General features: G+C 34.3%; 1 protein-coding gene across 1 annotated transcript in view; it reads left to right on the top strand.

Annotated features, from left to right (window-relative positions):
• Positions 1 to 5,301, top strand: part of LOC149774348 (plexin-B-like) — a 253,049-nt gene extending 247,748 nt beyond the window's left edge. The window contains exon 36 of the mRNA XM_089945411.1: positions 3,982 to 5,301. Coding sequence (XP_089801537.1) covers positions 3,982 to 4,095 — 114 coding nt within the window. The 3' untranslated portion in view covers positions 4,096 to 5,301. The remainder of the gene's footprint in view (positions 1 to 3,981) is intronic.
• Positions 5,302 to 16,582: the final 11,281 nt, after the last annotated feature.

The raw sequence follows: 16,582 nt of genomic DNA, 5'->3' as shown, positions 1-16,582 counted from the left end.
ACAATGTCCCTTTCAACTCAATGGGGGTATAAACCACAATGTCCCTTTCAACTCAAAGGGGGTATAAACCACAATGTCCTTTTCAACTCAAAGGGGGTATAAACCACAATGTCCCTTTCAACTCAGTGGGGGTATAAACCACAATGTCCTTTTCAACTCATTGGGGGTATAAACCACAATGTCCCTTTCAACTCATTGGGGGTATAAACCACAATGTCCCTTTCAACTCATTGGGGGTATAAACCACAATGTCCCTTTCAACTCAAAGGGGGTATAAACCACAATGTCCTTTTAAATTCATTGGGGGTACAAACCACAATGTCCCTTTCAACTCATTGGGGATATAAACCACAATGTCCCTTTCAACTCAAAGGGGGTATAAACCACAATGTCCCTTTCAGCTCAAAGGGGGTATAAACCACAATGTCCTTTTCAACTCTATACAGGTATAAATCACAATGTCCCTTTCAAATCAAGGGGGTATAAACCACAATGTCCCTTTCAACTCAATGGGGGTATAAATGACAATGTCCCTTTCAGCTCTGTACAGGCATAAAACACAATCTCCCTTTCAGCTCAGTGGGGGTAGAATCCACAATGTCTCTTTCAACTCAGTGGGGGTATAAACGACAATGTCCCTTTCAACTCATTGGGGGTATAAACCACACTGTCCTTTTCAACTCAGTGGGGGTATAAACCACAATGTCCCTTTCAACTCAATGGGGGTATAAACCACACTGTCCCTTTCAACTCAATGGGGTATAATCCACAATGTCTCTTTCAACTTAATGGGGATATAAATGACAATGTCCCTTTCAACTCAGTGGGAGTATAAACCACAATGTCCCTTTCAACTCAAAGGGGGTATAAACCACAATGTCCCTTTCAACTCAATGGGGGTATAAACCACAATGTCCCTTTCAACTCTTATACAGGCATAAATCACAATTTCTTCTTCAAATATGCTGCTCAGTCATAATGCCATAAAAGAACTACTACTGCATTGTAAATATCAGCCTTCTCAGATTAAAACTTATTAGCTAAAAAGCTCAGTGTTATCTGCCCACCTAGGTGGCAGTTGGATAGAGTAATCTTACCTTGATACCAGGATTGGCACCAAATCCCATGAAATTGTCAGTTACTACTTCTACTTGTGCTGAGTAGCATGCTCTCTACAGACAGAGAGGACCCATGATCCATAAAACACGACAGTTTGGAAGTTTTCTAAATTAAAACAAATTGAAGGAGTTTCATCTTTGAAGAGAAGTATACTCTATCTATAAATTTTCAACTTTTTTCTTCTTTCCATCATCGATGACAAAGTTTCTAACTTTTCAGTGTATCACTTTGCCATCTTTATAAAATAGGTGTCTTTGGTAACATATGTGTATGCATTGTGATGGTGTCTCCTCACATTGCTATAGCGATATTAATAAGTGCAGGTCTGATGCATAGGAAACTCATTTAATATTGCTGTATAATTTCCACTATGTCTTGATACATACAGATTAGTTTTCTATACTATCTTGTCTTAGTGCCCACTTCACAGCTATATAATTGATTCTTTACTGGTCTTTACCTGTATAGAACATCATTAGTCCTTTCATACTGGTAACATTGTCTCACAATGGATATTACAGAGTCTACTTTGTAAGCATAATGAATCTTAAGTGCCTTTTTATGTGCAGGTTTTGTATGTACTTTAGAAAACTCATTTATATCCCCCTAGTGTTTAGAGCATCCCCCTTGGATGTGGTAGGTCATGGGTTCGATCCCCGTCCGCGTCATACCAAAGACTTTCAAAAATGGTACAAGCAGCTGCCTTGCTTGGTGCTCAGCATTAAGAGGTTAGTGTTTGGACTGGTCGGCTTGGTGTCAGGATAATGTGACTGGGTGGGACATGATGCTACATGTCTGCGACATGATGCCCCAGTGCTAGGCATCACTATGAACTACCACACTGTAGACATCATAGCGATATGACTGAAAAATTGTTAGTTAAAGCTACATTAAAAATCCAAATCACACACACACACACTCATTTATATCCCTGTATAGCTTCTGCCTTGGTCGGATACACAGAGGTAAGTTTTCTATACTTTGTTTACTTACAGCATCCACTTCGTACATGTAGTTACTCTAAGTGACACTTAAGTGATTTTACCTGCACAGGCAGTCAAAAACTCGGCCTTCCTAGAGATTACTTGTTACTAGAATAACTAGTTATGCTCAGTTTCTCTACTTGTACAGGCCATTTGTGCCTTATACAGGTATTTATCAAAGTGGGTAACTCTGCAAGGACACTTCTAAATTCACAAAGCAGGACATGTAATGTACTATGTATATATACATATATATTCAGTGACATTGATCATTGTGGATTTCACCTGTCCAATGACATTAATCATTGTGGATTTCACCTGTCCAATGACATTGATCATTGTGGATTTCACCTGTCCAATGACATTGATCATTGTGGATTTCACCTGTCCAATGACATTGATCATTGTGGATTTCACCTGTCCAGTGACATTGATCATTGTGGATTTCACCTGTCCAATGACATTGATCATTGTGGATTTCACCTGTCCAATGACATTGATCATTGTGGATTTCACCTGTCCAATGACATTGATCATTGTGGATTTCACCTGTCCAGTGACATTGATCATTGTGGATTTCACCTGTCCAATGACATTGATCATTGTGGATTTCACCTGTCCAATGACATTGATCATTGTGGATTTCACCTGTCCAATGACATTGATCATGGTGGATTTCACCTGTTGGATGTCATTGATCATTGTGGATTTCACCTGTCGGATGACATTGATTCTTGGCCAAGTGTACTTATCATGAGTACTAACCTGGCTGAATAAGATACCATGTGAACTGCTCTCAATAGTTTCATTGGTTTACCTCTCATAAACACTGCATATGGCTGAAACTGTTCTCTTTTATTATCTCTAGCATGTTATAGACACTTTTCCAGTTTTTATCTCAGATATATTTCATCTTAAAAGACTCAACTCAATCTATTGGGACCTTTGCGCTAGTTTTTTGACAGCTTCATAAAGCTGTGGCTTCATGACTTCCATTCCCTTTTGAAGCTACTCCCATACATATGGAGTCTAGTTTTCAGTCAGGTTATCTGGACAATGTCTCAAATACCTTAGGGGACTGGAGATGATCTCTCTTAGGTAAGGGAATATATCTCACTCAACTTTATACATATTCTCCTATGGTATTATGGCAGGGCAATGTATTTGAAGAAGAAACTAATTTTTCTTTGATAATTCCTACCCAATCTCTTTCAACTCTATATAGACATAAACCACAGTGTCTCTTTCAACCCTATATAGGCTTAAATGACAATATCTCTTTCTATGTAGGCATAAATTACAATGCCTTTTTTAACTCTATATAGGCATAAATGACAATGTCCCTTTCAACTTTATATAGGCACAAATCACAATGTCCCTTTCAACTTTATATAGGTATAAATATAGGCATAAACCATAATGTCACTTTCAACTCTATACAGGCATAAATTGCAATGTCTGAAACAACTAAAGAAAGAAAATGCATTGAAATGGTATTAATAGTAAAATTGTATGTTATACAAATATAATAATTTTATTCAGTGATCCCATTCAAGAGTGCTCTCAAAACAAACTTATTTCAACTGCAAGAACAAACTTAAAGACCTAATAATGTTTCCTGCCTTAAATATTTTCAGCATGTTTTTTATGTCTTCTAATTTCATGGTGTTTGTTTTTCTAATCATATCATTATATATGTTTTTTATCTTATAGGTGTTGTCTAATGTTGTAAAGCGCTTAGAGCTTCTAAAGATTAGGCACTATACAAAGTCCTCATTATTATTATTATGTATTATTATTGGTGTACTTGGCAGTTTGCATAAATGTAAGTGGAAAAGCAATCACAAAAACTAGTATGAAATTTTATTTTTCCTTTCAGCTGATGGAAGCACTGGAGAGTGATAGTGTAGCCATTCGCCTCCAGTTGTCAGCTAAACTAGGTCAAACTATCACCACAATGGAGGGACCCAATAATAAGTTTTCATTTGTGTGACAGAGCCTTAATTCCATAGACTACTTGAAATGTGGAAGGCTTTGATGGGCTTGTGCACAAGAATTCATCACTGATACCAAGTATCATCTCAAATTCATATTGTGATTGTTAGAGATTATATCCAAATGCAGTTATCTTTTGTGATTTGTTCAGTTATATTTTCATTGCACATCTTTGTCTGTATAAATCCAATATCAGGCCATTCCCATTTAATATTTTGGATTAACCCACCTTTTTTTTGAATCCATCATACATAAGAATAGTTTGGATATTAAACTTTATTTTATACCTATGAATTCCTACCCATGAATGAGCCATCATTTTGCTTTGAAATCCCAAAAGTAAGAAAATGATAGTGTCATTTTCTGATTCTGTTTTACCATACTCTCTTTGGGGTTTCTTGGTTTCAACTGGATAAACATGAATAACTCTGATGTAGCCTCACTTGACATACAACTGAATAAGCATGTCCTAAATTACTTGGAGGTTTTCCATAAAACTTCACACACACATTCATCCCATGGTCTGGTTGGTCCTGAATGAAAATGGTGCATTCTGAGATCCAGTATGGCTACCACAGTGGCCATCTTGAAAATCTTGTTACTGATTCTACTCCAGAATGGATAGTCATATCAACATAGGCTTTTCACTGAAAGATTTCCAAGTTTGTTGTGTTTTTGTTCTGTACTAAAAGACCTCTTTTAGTTGGTCCTAAATCAAAATATTGCCAATCTGACATCCAAAAAGTTAAATACTCCAACATCAGCAGCTATTTTGAAAAGGTTGTCTTGCAACCCTTCTTGAATGGACACTCATATTCACCCCATGTCTTCTCATATTATTTAGCTGGTCCTAAATAAAAATGGGTACAGTTCTGATAGTCAATATGGCCACCATGGTGGCCAGCTTGACAATCATATTCTTCTGAATGGAAAGTCATAATGACTTGGTGTTTTCACCAGAAAATTTCTTAAGATGTCCGGTTAGTCTAAATAAATATGGTGCTGATCTCATACCTAAACTGGACGTGCTGAAAATCATGTTATATTTATTGGGTTACTGCATTTGTATGGGAAAAAATGAACAAGATTTTCTGAGTAATACTGCATGACTTTGGGAACAAACAAGTTCATATTTTTCCATACAAATGCAGGAAGCTTTTTATTATATACTCATTTTGTTTTTCTACCTAAGGCCTAATTATTTTTCAAAAATACACTACGAAAAATAAAGTAATTGAATTTATGCTGTATTCCAAACTACAGGGTCATCAATACACAATAATACTATTAATGTGAACATACCACCTCCCATCAGTATTTGAACTTCACCTCCCAGCAATATTTGAACTTCATCATGCACTAAACATTAGTTTTTAAAACATTATCATTTTGGTCTACTTAAAATTGAAATTTGGAGTCATATTGTGAATGAATGCACATTGAAACTTTTCCATTTGGTCTGGAATGGATGGATTTTGTTTTTCTGTTGATTCAACCCATTTCTGCTTCTCTACTTGTGATGGACTGGGACTGGATTTACTGGGTCAATTATGTACTGTGTACATGTGATTTAATCATTTGAATCAGGTGTACCTGTGCTTCTGTTTGGTCATTGATTGTTTGGAATCATGATGAGGGGAAAATATGAATTTTCTGAATTGAAATTATCAAGAAAGTACATTCTGAGGAAATTCAAGATGTATAAACATAAGTATTTTGGGGGGGGGCATTCTTATTACCAGCTAAAGAAGACACATGTTTATGCCCTGTCACTTGCATATTCTGTGTTGGGGGACCCCAGCTATGAACTGTATGGCTTCTATCATTTGCCAAACACTGTATCAGAATAGTTAAATGAGGAAAATTGCAAAGCAGCTGGTGCATGACAGTCCATTTAACCAGGGGAAATAAGACTTCTTCATCATCTTGGTTTATTGGCTCTTATGCCCTTAGTTTCCTACCAAAACCTTCAGTTGCATTATTTCTCAAATTTAGTGTTTTGACTGACTGTAAAATGGCACATCTCTGATAGATAGGCCTGTTTGATGGCACTTGACCTCAGTAAGCTTTTCTATGCTGTTTTTATAACCCTAGAGAGCACTGGTCATAGTCTGAATCATTCTATTTGCAAAAAATTATGCATATTTCTCCTAAAAAACTGTTTACATCATCAGAATTGTATTTTTAATTACTGCATCTCTCATGTTTGTTGTGAAAATTGTAAAAATCACATTCACATGTTTGCTTCTTTAAAAGTTACATATGTAAAATAGTTAACCCATCCACATCATTAACTTTATCATCTCTACTTTCAAATGGACTAAATAGCTTGTTTAGTTCATCCACAAACAAATCTTACAAATCAAAAGCTAAAGCATCGAGCATATATTGTTTGTTTACAAAGTAGTTCCTGATACATGGCACTATTTTTAGACATGAAGGGTTGTGCAGTATGAAGCCATGTAGTATAGAAAAATACTGCAGGACTCTGACAATGTAAAGTTAATGGAGAAAAAAATTAGCATATAATAACTACTCTTCCTGAAAAAATGTTCATATCAGCATGGGGTTTTTACTGAAAGACTTCTAATTAATGGTTTGTTGACCCTAAATTAAATTGGTGCTGATCTGATATCCAATATATGGCCACCTTGAAAATCTTGTGTTTGCTACTCTTCTTAAATATAGCATCATTCTGACATAGGGTTTCCATCAGAAAAGACTGTATGGTGTGTTTGGTCCTAAATGAAAATGTCTAACCCTCAATATGGCCACCATGGTGGCTATCTTGAAAATATTGTTAACTCTGTTCCTTCCAAAAGGAATGTTATATCAACATGGGCTTTTCACCAACAGACTTCTTATAATACCTAATGTGCCCTAAATAAAAATGGTGTCAGTCATACATTTAGTATGGTTGCCAAGATGGCTGCTAGAAAATAATGTTGTCACTATCCCCTCTGAATGGATGGATGATCATGGGGTTTTCACCAAAACACTTCTGTCTACTTGGTTTTAAATGAAAATTGTGCAAATCTGACATTCAGTATGTCCACCACAGCAGTTAATTGAAAACTTGTTATTCCAAACAGTATTAGAAATGGTCTTGTCTTGAATTCCTGGAAATTTCTTTTCACCCACCAAAGTGTCTGTCCATGAAACTGACCCTTGTTAATATACAAATTATGCATGCAGATGAAATTCATTAAAATTTTATAATTTAATGAAATTCATTAAAATTATATAATTTTTATGTATGCAGTCAACAGTTTATTATTGCCTTTTCTCTATTCAGATTCCCACCTTGAGTTATAGACAAGAGTAAAATCAGTTTATTGCAGAATAAATTAAGCTTAATGCAGAGATGGTTTAAACAATCCACATATATTTTTGAAACAATTTGATCCTACATCTTGCCTTCACATATTGAATTCAGGAGAAACATAAACTACCATCTTTACAAAATGCTGTAGCATCATTTACTTAAATATGTTGGACATGTGGACCAAACTTTCTTGATGAAGTTTTTACATTTTCCTAAGTAAAAAGTATTAGTTTTGTAAAACCAATTCTTCATGCTTGTGCATAGATGTTTAATGAAGAATTTGTTAGAGATAATAGACAAATAAATACTGAAATCTTCAATGCAAAGAATGGGAAATTTCATATCATGGAGTAGCATACACCTTTCTGTCAGCAACTTGTCCATAAACATCAAAACATGGCATACCAATTGAGGTGGGTACCTAGAGAGCTGTCAACTTTAGTTGATACATAAGAAATATAATCTCCATACCTGCCATATTCCCAGACAGTGGTGTGGAGGGAGATTTGAAACACAAAAGCTTTAAAGGTGTTTTGAGGTCCAATGCAGAGGGTGGGTCAGTGCACATGACCCCAAAAAGTAACGTCATCCAATGGCAAATAAGCAGTCTTGACTATTCTCAATAGTCCAGAAGGGGGATTTGAAGATAATACAAGTGTAATTAATATTTATCTTTAAAATTACCTGTCAAATATGTTTCATACAGGCAGTGCTGCCATTTTGACAGATGTCATATTCCAGAGTGTGTTGTATCAATATATTTTTTGCAATATGTGCGAAGAATTGCTGCTGTGGTTACAAAGAAAAACTCTATCAACCAGGAATTCTGAAATTTATTTTTGCTGGGCTATGCTTGACTTGTTCATAGTTTATTGCCAAAAAAAATAATCACACTTGAACACTATCCTGACTCCTGAAATTATCATGGATTTTATATATGGAGTAAAATCTGACTTCAAAGAAATATTATTGCAGTTCACAAACTTTCCAATAATCTTTAATACAGATGACTTGAGCATTCTTAGTCAATGATGTGTAGAAATTTTGTTCTTGAACACAAAGCTAGCATCTCTTTGATTTACCAATAACTTGAAATGAATTGGGTTGTTATACCTTGTGAATTTTTCATATGCAAATTAGCACAATGGGCTCCCCACAGCAGCCTTCAGTGGACTTAACACTTCACCCTTGCTGTTAAATAATTCTGCTGATTCTGCTTATCACATAGTTTTATTTTAAAGGAGATGGGAGTGAAAGAACAAGAAATACTGGTAATTTTGTTCATTTTGACTCAAATGCGACATCTTTCATTTTTTGCATGCAAAAAATAGTCCCTGGAATTTTTTGCAGAGTTCTATAATTAGTAACATTTATTATTTTATTTTTACCAATTATAATTCAATAAGCAACTGTCCTTCCAAAATAAAATTAATATTTGACTCAAACAGCACAATTTTTCAACACAATGTCTATATATGTTTGGTATGATGTCACATAGTTTGGTTAGAGAAATGTTTTACAGTGAGTTTGTCACTGTCAGTTTCACTTCTAAGCATTTCAAACAGCTGGATATTTATGTGAAGGGATGATTATGGAGGGCATTCAAATAGCTGGATATTTATGTGAAGGGATGATTATGGAGGGCATTCATATAGCTGGATATTTATATGAAGGGATGATTATGGAGGGCATTCAAACAGCTGGATATTTATGTAAAGGGATGATTATGGAGGGCATTCAGATAGCTGGATATTTATGTGGAGGGATGATTATGGAGGGCATTCAGATAGCTGGATATTTATGTAAAGGGATGATTATGGAGGGCATTCAAATAGCTGGATATTTATATGAAGGGATGATTATGGAGGGCATTCAAATAGCTGGATATTTATGTAAAGGGATGATTATGGAGGGCATTCAAATAGCTGGATATTTATGTGAAGGGATGATTATGGAGGTAGATATTCCAGATTAACAATAATGTATTTGTGACTGGATACTGGCATTATTTGATTTGGATCAGTACATTATAGCACACATGGAAATGTTTTATTTCAAGTTGGAATTGCATCACATGGTAAGAGTATTTTACAGTATAAACATGTTATAGTTGGACAACATTCTTTCAGTTTGGAGACTGGTTTATGTCCACATTCTTCTGTGAACAGAGGTGAGTTTATTTTACTCCTAAGTGTTAAGATTTTAAACACTCTTTCACACTTCGCTGATCTTGATTAAATTGTGTTCATTTTATTTCCCAAGCTCTGTTCATGCTAGAATCATCAGACCAGATCATTGTATCCATCTATGTTTATATAACAATCTCACTGCAAAGGAATGATACTGTGAGCTACCTTTCACATTTGACTGGCTTAGGTTACATTTTTGCCTGTAGCTCATAACCAGATTGACTTTGTTAACCCCATATTTTTATATATTATACCTAACTTCATGAGACTTGGGAGGGGATGAATCAGAACTACTCCCTCATTTTAGTTGTTGGTCATTAAGATCCCTATTTTACACTTCAATGACTTGGGTTAACTTTCATTTTTAATATTTATTTCTCATGCACTGTTCATACTAGAATCATGACAGTAATGATATGCATCTGTTACAACCATATCTTTAAAAGAAATGAAGCTCAGTGTGACCTAATTTGATTCTTGACTGATTTGGGTTAAATTTTTATATTGAGCACATGGCCGTGTGAGTTTTAGGCATAGGAGCCATCCATTTAGTACGTACGCACAAATCTGGCAAAGCTTGACCCCTTCCTCCTCCCTGTACACAAGCATACTTTTTTACACCCACCCACCTGCCTATGCATGTTTGAGCCCCCCCCCCCCCCCCGTTCTATAGAATGGCCTATATTTAATCCAAGCAGAAAGGATTAAGGATTAATAATATCAATGTGTTTAAAAAAACTGATTGTCAACCGACATTGGCTGTGGCTGCATCAAAGAAATAAGCTGCGTAACTTTATAAAAAGTCTGTGTAGTGTCCACTAAAATTCAAACACCGACTGAACTTGCAGTCGAACAGGTTACATATTAAACAAATTATTATCAAGGTTTCACCCCACCCCACCCTATTTCATATGTGTTCATACATTATCAGTAGACCCCTCCCCATACGCAAGCTTATGCATTTGGGTTAACCCCACTGCCCCCACTCCATGTATATATATTAATTGGATGGCCCCATATTAGATATATGTTATCATAATCAGAGTAATGAAACTTGGTGAGTGGGCTCATTTTAATAAGTTCTACATCCTTAGGACAATTTAAATATTGTTTACAAGTTCATTATTTGGGACTGTTTGTGTTAAAATCGTGTAACTTGGTAAATGGATGCATCTCTGTTACTACTACACCTAGCAACCACAGGTCACTGTGGCCTACATTTTAGCATGTACAAATCTGGGTTAAGTATTTGTGTTTATGATTAGACAGACCCATATACATTTTGAGCCTAATCAGAAAGCCCTTCTGAACAATGCAGTAATCACAGATTCATTCACATTAAAGACATATTCAGTTTTTATATTGACAGCCATATCATGCAATTCTTATTATCAGATGTGTGCAATACATTGTCATGTGCAATACATATAATTCAAAATGGCAAGCAATACATTCAGCATATCAATTTCTAGCTAGTTGTCTAAAATGGAAGGACTCAGGTAGCTATGGATATTTAGTTTATTTATTCAGGACAGCATCATCATATGCAGTTCAACACGGTGCAGTATCTCGGGATTCATCGGAGGGCTAAAAGGTGTGATTGTCAGCCACGTATTGTTTTAAAAAGCATTTTGACAATTTTATGAAGGTTTGTATTATCAAAAATATTGAAATGTCAGCAGAATTTATGTAAATGGCCAAATAATGCCTTAATTGTAAGCTGAGACAGTAATGTGGAAGGAACATTCTTAGATCTGTATACTGGACAGATGATTTAAGACTAAATCATTATTGAAGTTACTATGATTGATTTTCATAGATGGATATTTGAATGTACATTATCAAGTAATCTATCTGTAAAAACATACAAAAGCTGGAGGCTTCTTTTATCCTCCATCAGCTGTACGATTAGGCCATTTGTATTTAAAGGACTCTAAATGGAAAAAGTTGCACAAGGGTGAACTATGCATCAGCATTAATCAGTAGAGTTTCTTTTCATTGATGTATGAAATTGAAAAAGAAACATTTAATATGGGGCCCTGTGATGAATGGCTTGAATAATATTGGATATTTTTAAAATAGCAATTTAAAATCATAAAATGTAATTTTACAAATTCAGATCATTTACCTAAATCAGATATCTGTATAAAAGATTTTTTTTTTAATGATTTGACTTGCACAAATTTCATGGCAAGAAAAAGTGTATGGTCAAATTTAAATGTATCAGATATTACTAACATACCAGGTTTTGTTTTGGTACAAAATATGTATGGTTACATGTGGTGACATACTTGTATAATTTGTACATAATATGCTATCAAATGTATGTAGTATTGAAATTTACATGGGAACTCTGTATCTATCAAATATATGTAGTATTGAAATTTACATGGGAACTCTGTATCTATCAAATATATGTAGTATTGAAATTTACATGGGAACTCTGTATCTATCAAATGTATGTAGTACTGGAATTTACATGGGAACTCTGTATCTATCAAATATATATAGTAATGAAATTACAAGGGAACTCTGTATCTAGCAGCAAGAAATTGTGATATTTTGTAAAATTGATTTCATAACAGTTGCTGCAATATACATTTTAAAACTGATCTAGCATGTAGTGCATGTTGCCAGTCTGCATTTTATTCATAAATTTAATGTGAATCATTTTCTTTCTGTTCCGCGTAATCAAGCTGGCTATGTTTTCTTAGATATACTATTTAACCTTAGAATTTTGTATGCATTTCAAAAGGTTAGATACGCATCATTAGAATTTTGTATGTATTTCAAAAGGTTAGATATGCATCATTTTGTCTTCCTAATTTCACACATTTTTGTTATTGTGTTAAACATAATCAGACAAATACTCATGTCAAACAGTCCTAATCTGGACCAGTATGATGAAATAAATCATACACATGGCTATAAATCCATACAATTTGTCAACAGTATATTTTTACTTTGAAACTCAATTGTTAGAAGTGATGGTTCTTACATAAAGATTCCAATCTATGCAGGAAAACAGTAGATTCTAACCACTGCCAGAAATGTTATGAAGTTAGTATATCAGTATGACTTGAGATACATGTATTTAATCTTAAAGTTAGGAGGTATTATTCCCATTCCTAAGAGTGATGTAATGTACATCATGAAAGATGGAGGACAGAAAAATTTCCACAATATTGGCTTGGTTCAAGGTAATATCTTGAAATTTCTCTCCTGCAATGAATTAATCTAGATTGCACGCTGAATGCACATTAATTGTAATGAACCTTTGATGTTAGAATTTCCTGCAGAAGTGCATTCAACTTTTTTTAAATTGTAAGCAAATTCATTGTTAAACATATACTGTTCTTAAGTCATTCAAACTTGATAGAGCACTTGTTGGAAATAAAAAACCACTGAGCATTGCTACAATTAATACACATTTGGTGCCCTATATTAAGTTTGACATAATTTATTATGTGATAAATTCAAAAATGTTTGCCACAAATTGAGCTAATATGGTATACTTTTCTCCACGTCTGTAGTCATCTCTGTTGAAGTACATTACGCACCTAGATGAAGTTTTCTGTCTTTAAAATTGTATAATTTTGTGGGGGAAATGGATTATAATAACTGAATAATAAAACGATTTCTACAACAGTGGAAACTTGGTAAAATTATTCCCCCCCCCCCCCCCCCCCCCCGGCTTTCAAAGGTTTAGGATTTCCATGATGGCAACAAACAGCATAGTCATTTTAGTGCATGTGTCTGCCCCATGGATTTCGGAAATTGTATTGTAAGATTTTATGAGACTACTTTTGCAGTCTAAATGACAATGATTTAAAAACATTTTAGTGTGTCAGCTCTAATACTGATACAGCATTTTATAAGTACATGTTGAAAGTCGTACTTTGTAATAAACTTAACAGTAAATATATTTCTTTATTAAATCAAATGCTGTTGCAGTTTACATCCAACACGTGAATGTTTGCATCCTTGTTTTAAATATATACTGGTAAGTGATGATGAAATCTTTAATGATTGATGGGATTCTTGATAGCTTCCGAGTAAATGTTGGCTTGCTATATGCCTTGTAATATAATGTATGACAATAAAGTAACTATTGAGTATAATACAGTTACAATTGTAACTGGCATAAATCAAAGTCAATATGGTACCTGTGGTGCATTTCATTATCATGTCAGTTTGTAATTAAGATCCTCTTTACAAAACATTTTATATAAATCCACTGAAGAACTTAATTATATATATATATAGTCACATTACTGTTACAACCAATTAATAAAACTTATCAATTCATCCTCTGATTGATCATTTTGTTATGTATTGTCCAATAGAAGCTTTTATTTATGTTAATCATCTTCTGGTGAACAGGGTTCAAAGTTCAAACACCCACAATTTCATTTAGATCTTAGAACCTGAAAAAGTGCAAACAAATGAAGGAAACCAAAATAATAAAAACAAAAACAAAAAAAATTTGAGAAAAACAACTGCTCTATCCCGACCCCACAAAAACTTTTTTGTTAGGCTAGCCAAGCAGTTGAGAAAGCAAATTAAAACAGACATTTTAATTATTTATTACTTTTCACTATAGCTTTATTTTCATTGATTTAACTCCAAGCATACTTTATAAAGTTTTCAATCACTGTTATGCTCACCATGAAGATAATCTTGCAACTGCTTTTTGTCTTGAACCTCAAAAACAAATGTTAAAACCTTGAAAACCCCTCAAATTTTAAAATATAATTTCACTTCTAACCCTGGGTGAAGGTCATTTTTGAAAAGAGATGGCAGTTAATGCTAAACTCTGTGGATCATGATCTGTTCAAGACTTGCTTCATCTCTTTATTGATTTTCCTGGAATGCCATCAGTGTTAATGAAATGTCAGAGGAAGTCTTTGTTTGTCTTTTTTTCGTACGCATCTTCTTGGGTTGATTTGGGATTTGAACTACTATCTCAAGAGCTGAAACTTTCTGATCAACAGTTTTACAGTAATCTATGCCCATGTTGATTAGATCTACATTTTTACCACAACAAATATTCATCAAAATAAAAACTCATTTTGTCATTAAGAAATATTGGTTTAAAATGGTTGGTTGTCAACTGAATCTTTGTAAATTATGGTCTCGTCATACAGATATAAAGTGCATTTTGTTGCAAAAACACAGATGGTATTCTCTTAGAATATTTTTATTTTAGCTTTGAAAAAAGATAGTGTTACTCTGCAGACTCATATACTTGCTGAATGATGCAAGTGTATATTGTAGTGTATGTGGATGAGGGATTACTGTTTTGATGATAGCAAGTTAATGTCGACTGACAGACACAATGGATAGTACAGTTCAATAAGCCAAAGTTTTATACTGTAATTAAATATGTTCTTGGAACATTTTGATAAATGAATAAACACATGTAAAACTATTCTTTATTTCTTTTTATCTAGACATGTTTGACTTGTATCTTTATATTTACATTTTTAAATTTGCCTGTAATCAGCATTATATAGCCATTATGGTGCTGGTATGCCATTAAGCCCTACTGCGCACATAATTCTAATATATTTAATTCATTTCTTTGCTAGTGTAGAAATAGGGACAGTTTATACTTATAGTCTGATGGTGACTTAGATGTATTTAATTTAGGAAAATTGATGACAGGGCTGAAGGAAGAGGTCCAGAAGTCTTTTAGTTAATAGAGTTATTCCACTCTGTTCCAACTGTTTTAGAAGAATTCAATTAAAATTTGATGGAGTCTTTGAAGAAACTGGATTATCAATTCCAACCTGCACATCACTGAAAATTCAACAATAAACTAAAAAAATTTATATAGTAAAATATGTTTTTTCAATAATATTTACCCACTCATAATATCAATCCCTCCCTCCCAGGTTAAATCAATTTAGCTAAAAAAACCTAAAGCTATCTGCCTCCTACAAGAGTGACCTCCCCTTGATACAGGAATTGGCACTGGGGAGCACTACAGATATTAGGACACATGGTACTAATGGTATGGAAAAATGGGAACCAGTTCCAGGTGAACATAAAATAGAGTATATATGGGTTAGGCTGACCAGGATTGGTTAATAATGCAAGTTATGTTATAGGAAAAAGAATCTTTTGAGAGCTTATCCTAGTTGTAAGTGAAATAAAATAGAGACATTGTTGTATTGATGGAATTTATCCTTTAACAGTCTTGAGTTTGGAACACTCATTACTAAAATTAGCACCTGACTCTTTGGTGCGGTATTGAAAGCACATTTCCAACACACGCAGGTCCAGAAAATGCTGCGGCTCATATCCTTTCCTCTACACAGAGCTGACATCCAGGTTTCATCTATACTAATAAATATAGGTTTGATCAAGAGCACTCTTAAATTTTTATGTTATTGAATTTTTTAATATGGTGTTTGCATAGGTTTACTGTGGGAACTGAATTAGTACTGTGAGTCCTTATGTACTTCTGCAATAGTAACAGGTCTAAATTGATATTGTTTGCATATACAGTTTGCACAATGCAGAGAATCCTAGTATCTAAGTTACTTTCATGTACTGGGCTGAATTTTATTTTGATATTGTGCTTGTGGAAATTGTGCATTATCTAAGCACACAGCTAACCAAATGTCTGTTACCATGTGCTCATAAAATCAGCTTGAATTAGTCTAAAGTACGCTATCTTAAGCAGTTATTAAATGAGGGAAAACAAACTTTGCCAGACAAGACAATACCAGCTTGTGAAAGTGCAATGAATGAATTACAAGGGAGTGAGCAGGCTGAGGTGAGCTGCTGATACTCTTGCTTTTTGTATTGAGGGCGGTGAGATGAAGGTTGGGAGTTTTGCAATGCGGGTGCTAGTTGTAGATCGCACTGTCCACTTGCCTCTTGGAATGATGGAGGGAGATGGGATTCTTATTTTATGTGTTTAGGCTCTCATAAAGAGTAACAAAGAAAAAGTAAAGACAACA

This window comes from Sinohyriopsis cumingii, unplaced genomic scaffold (assembly GCF_028554795.1).
Source record: "Sinohyriopsis cumingii isolate HCF-2022 unplaced genomic scaffold, ASM2855479v2 utg000349l, whole genome shotgun sequence".
Classification (NCBI taxonomy): domain Eukaryota; kingdom Metazoa; phylum Mollusca; class Bivalvia; order Unionida; family Unionidae; genus Sinohyriopsis; species Sinohyriopsis cumingii.
This window is presented reverse-complemented; position numbering and strand designations above follow the sequence as displayed.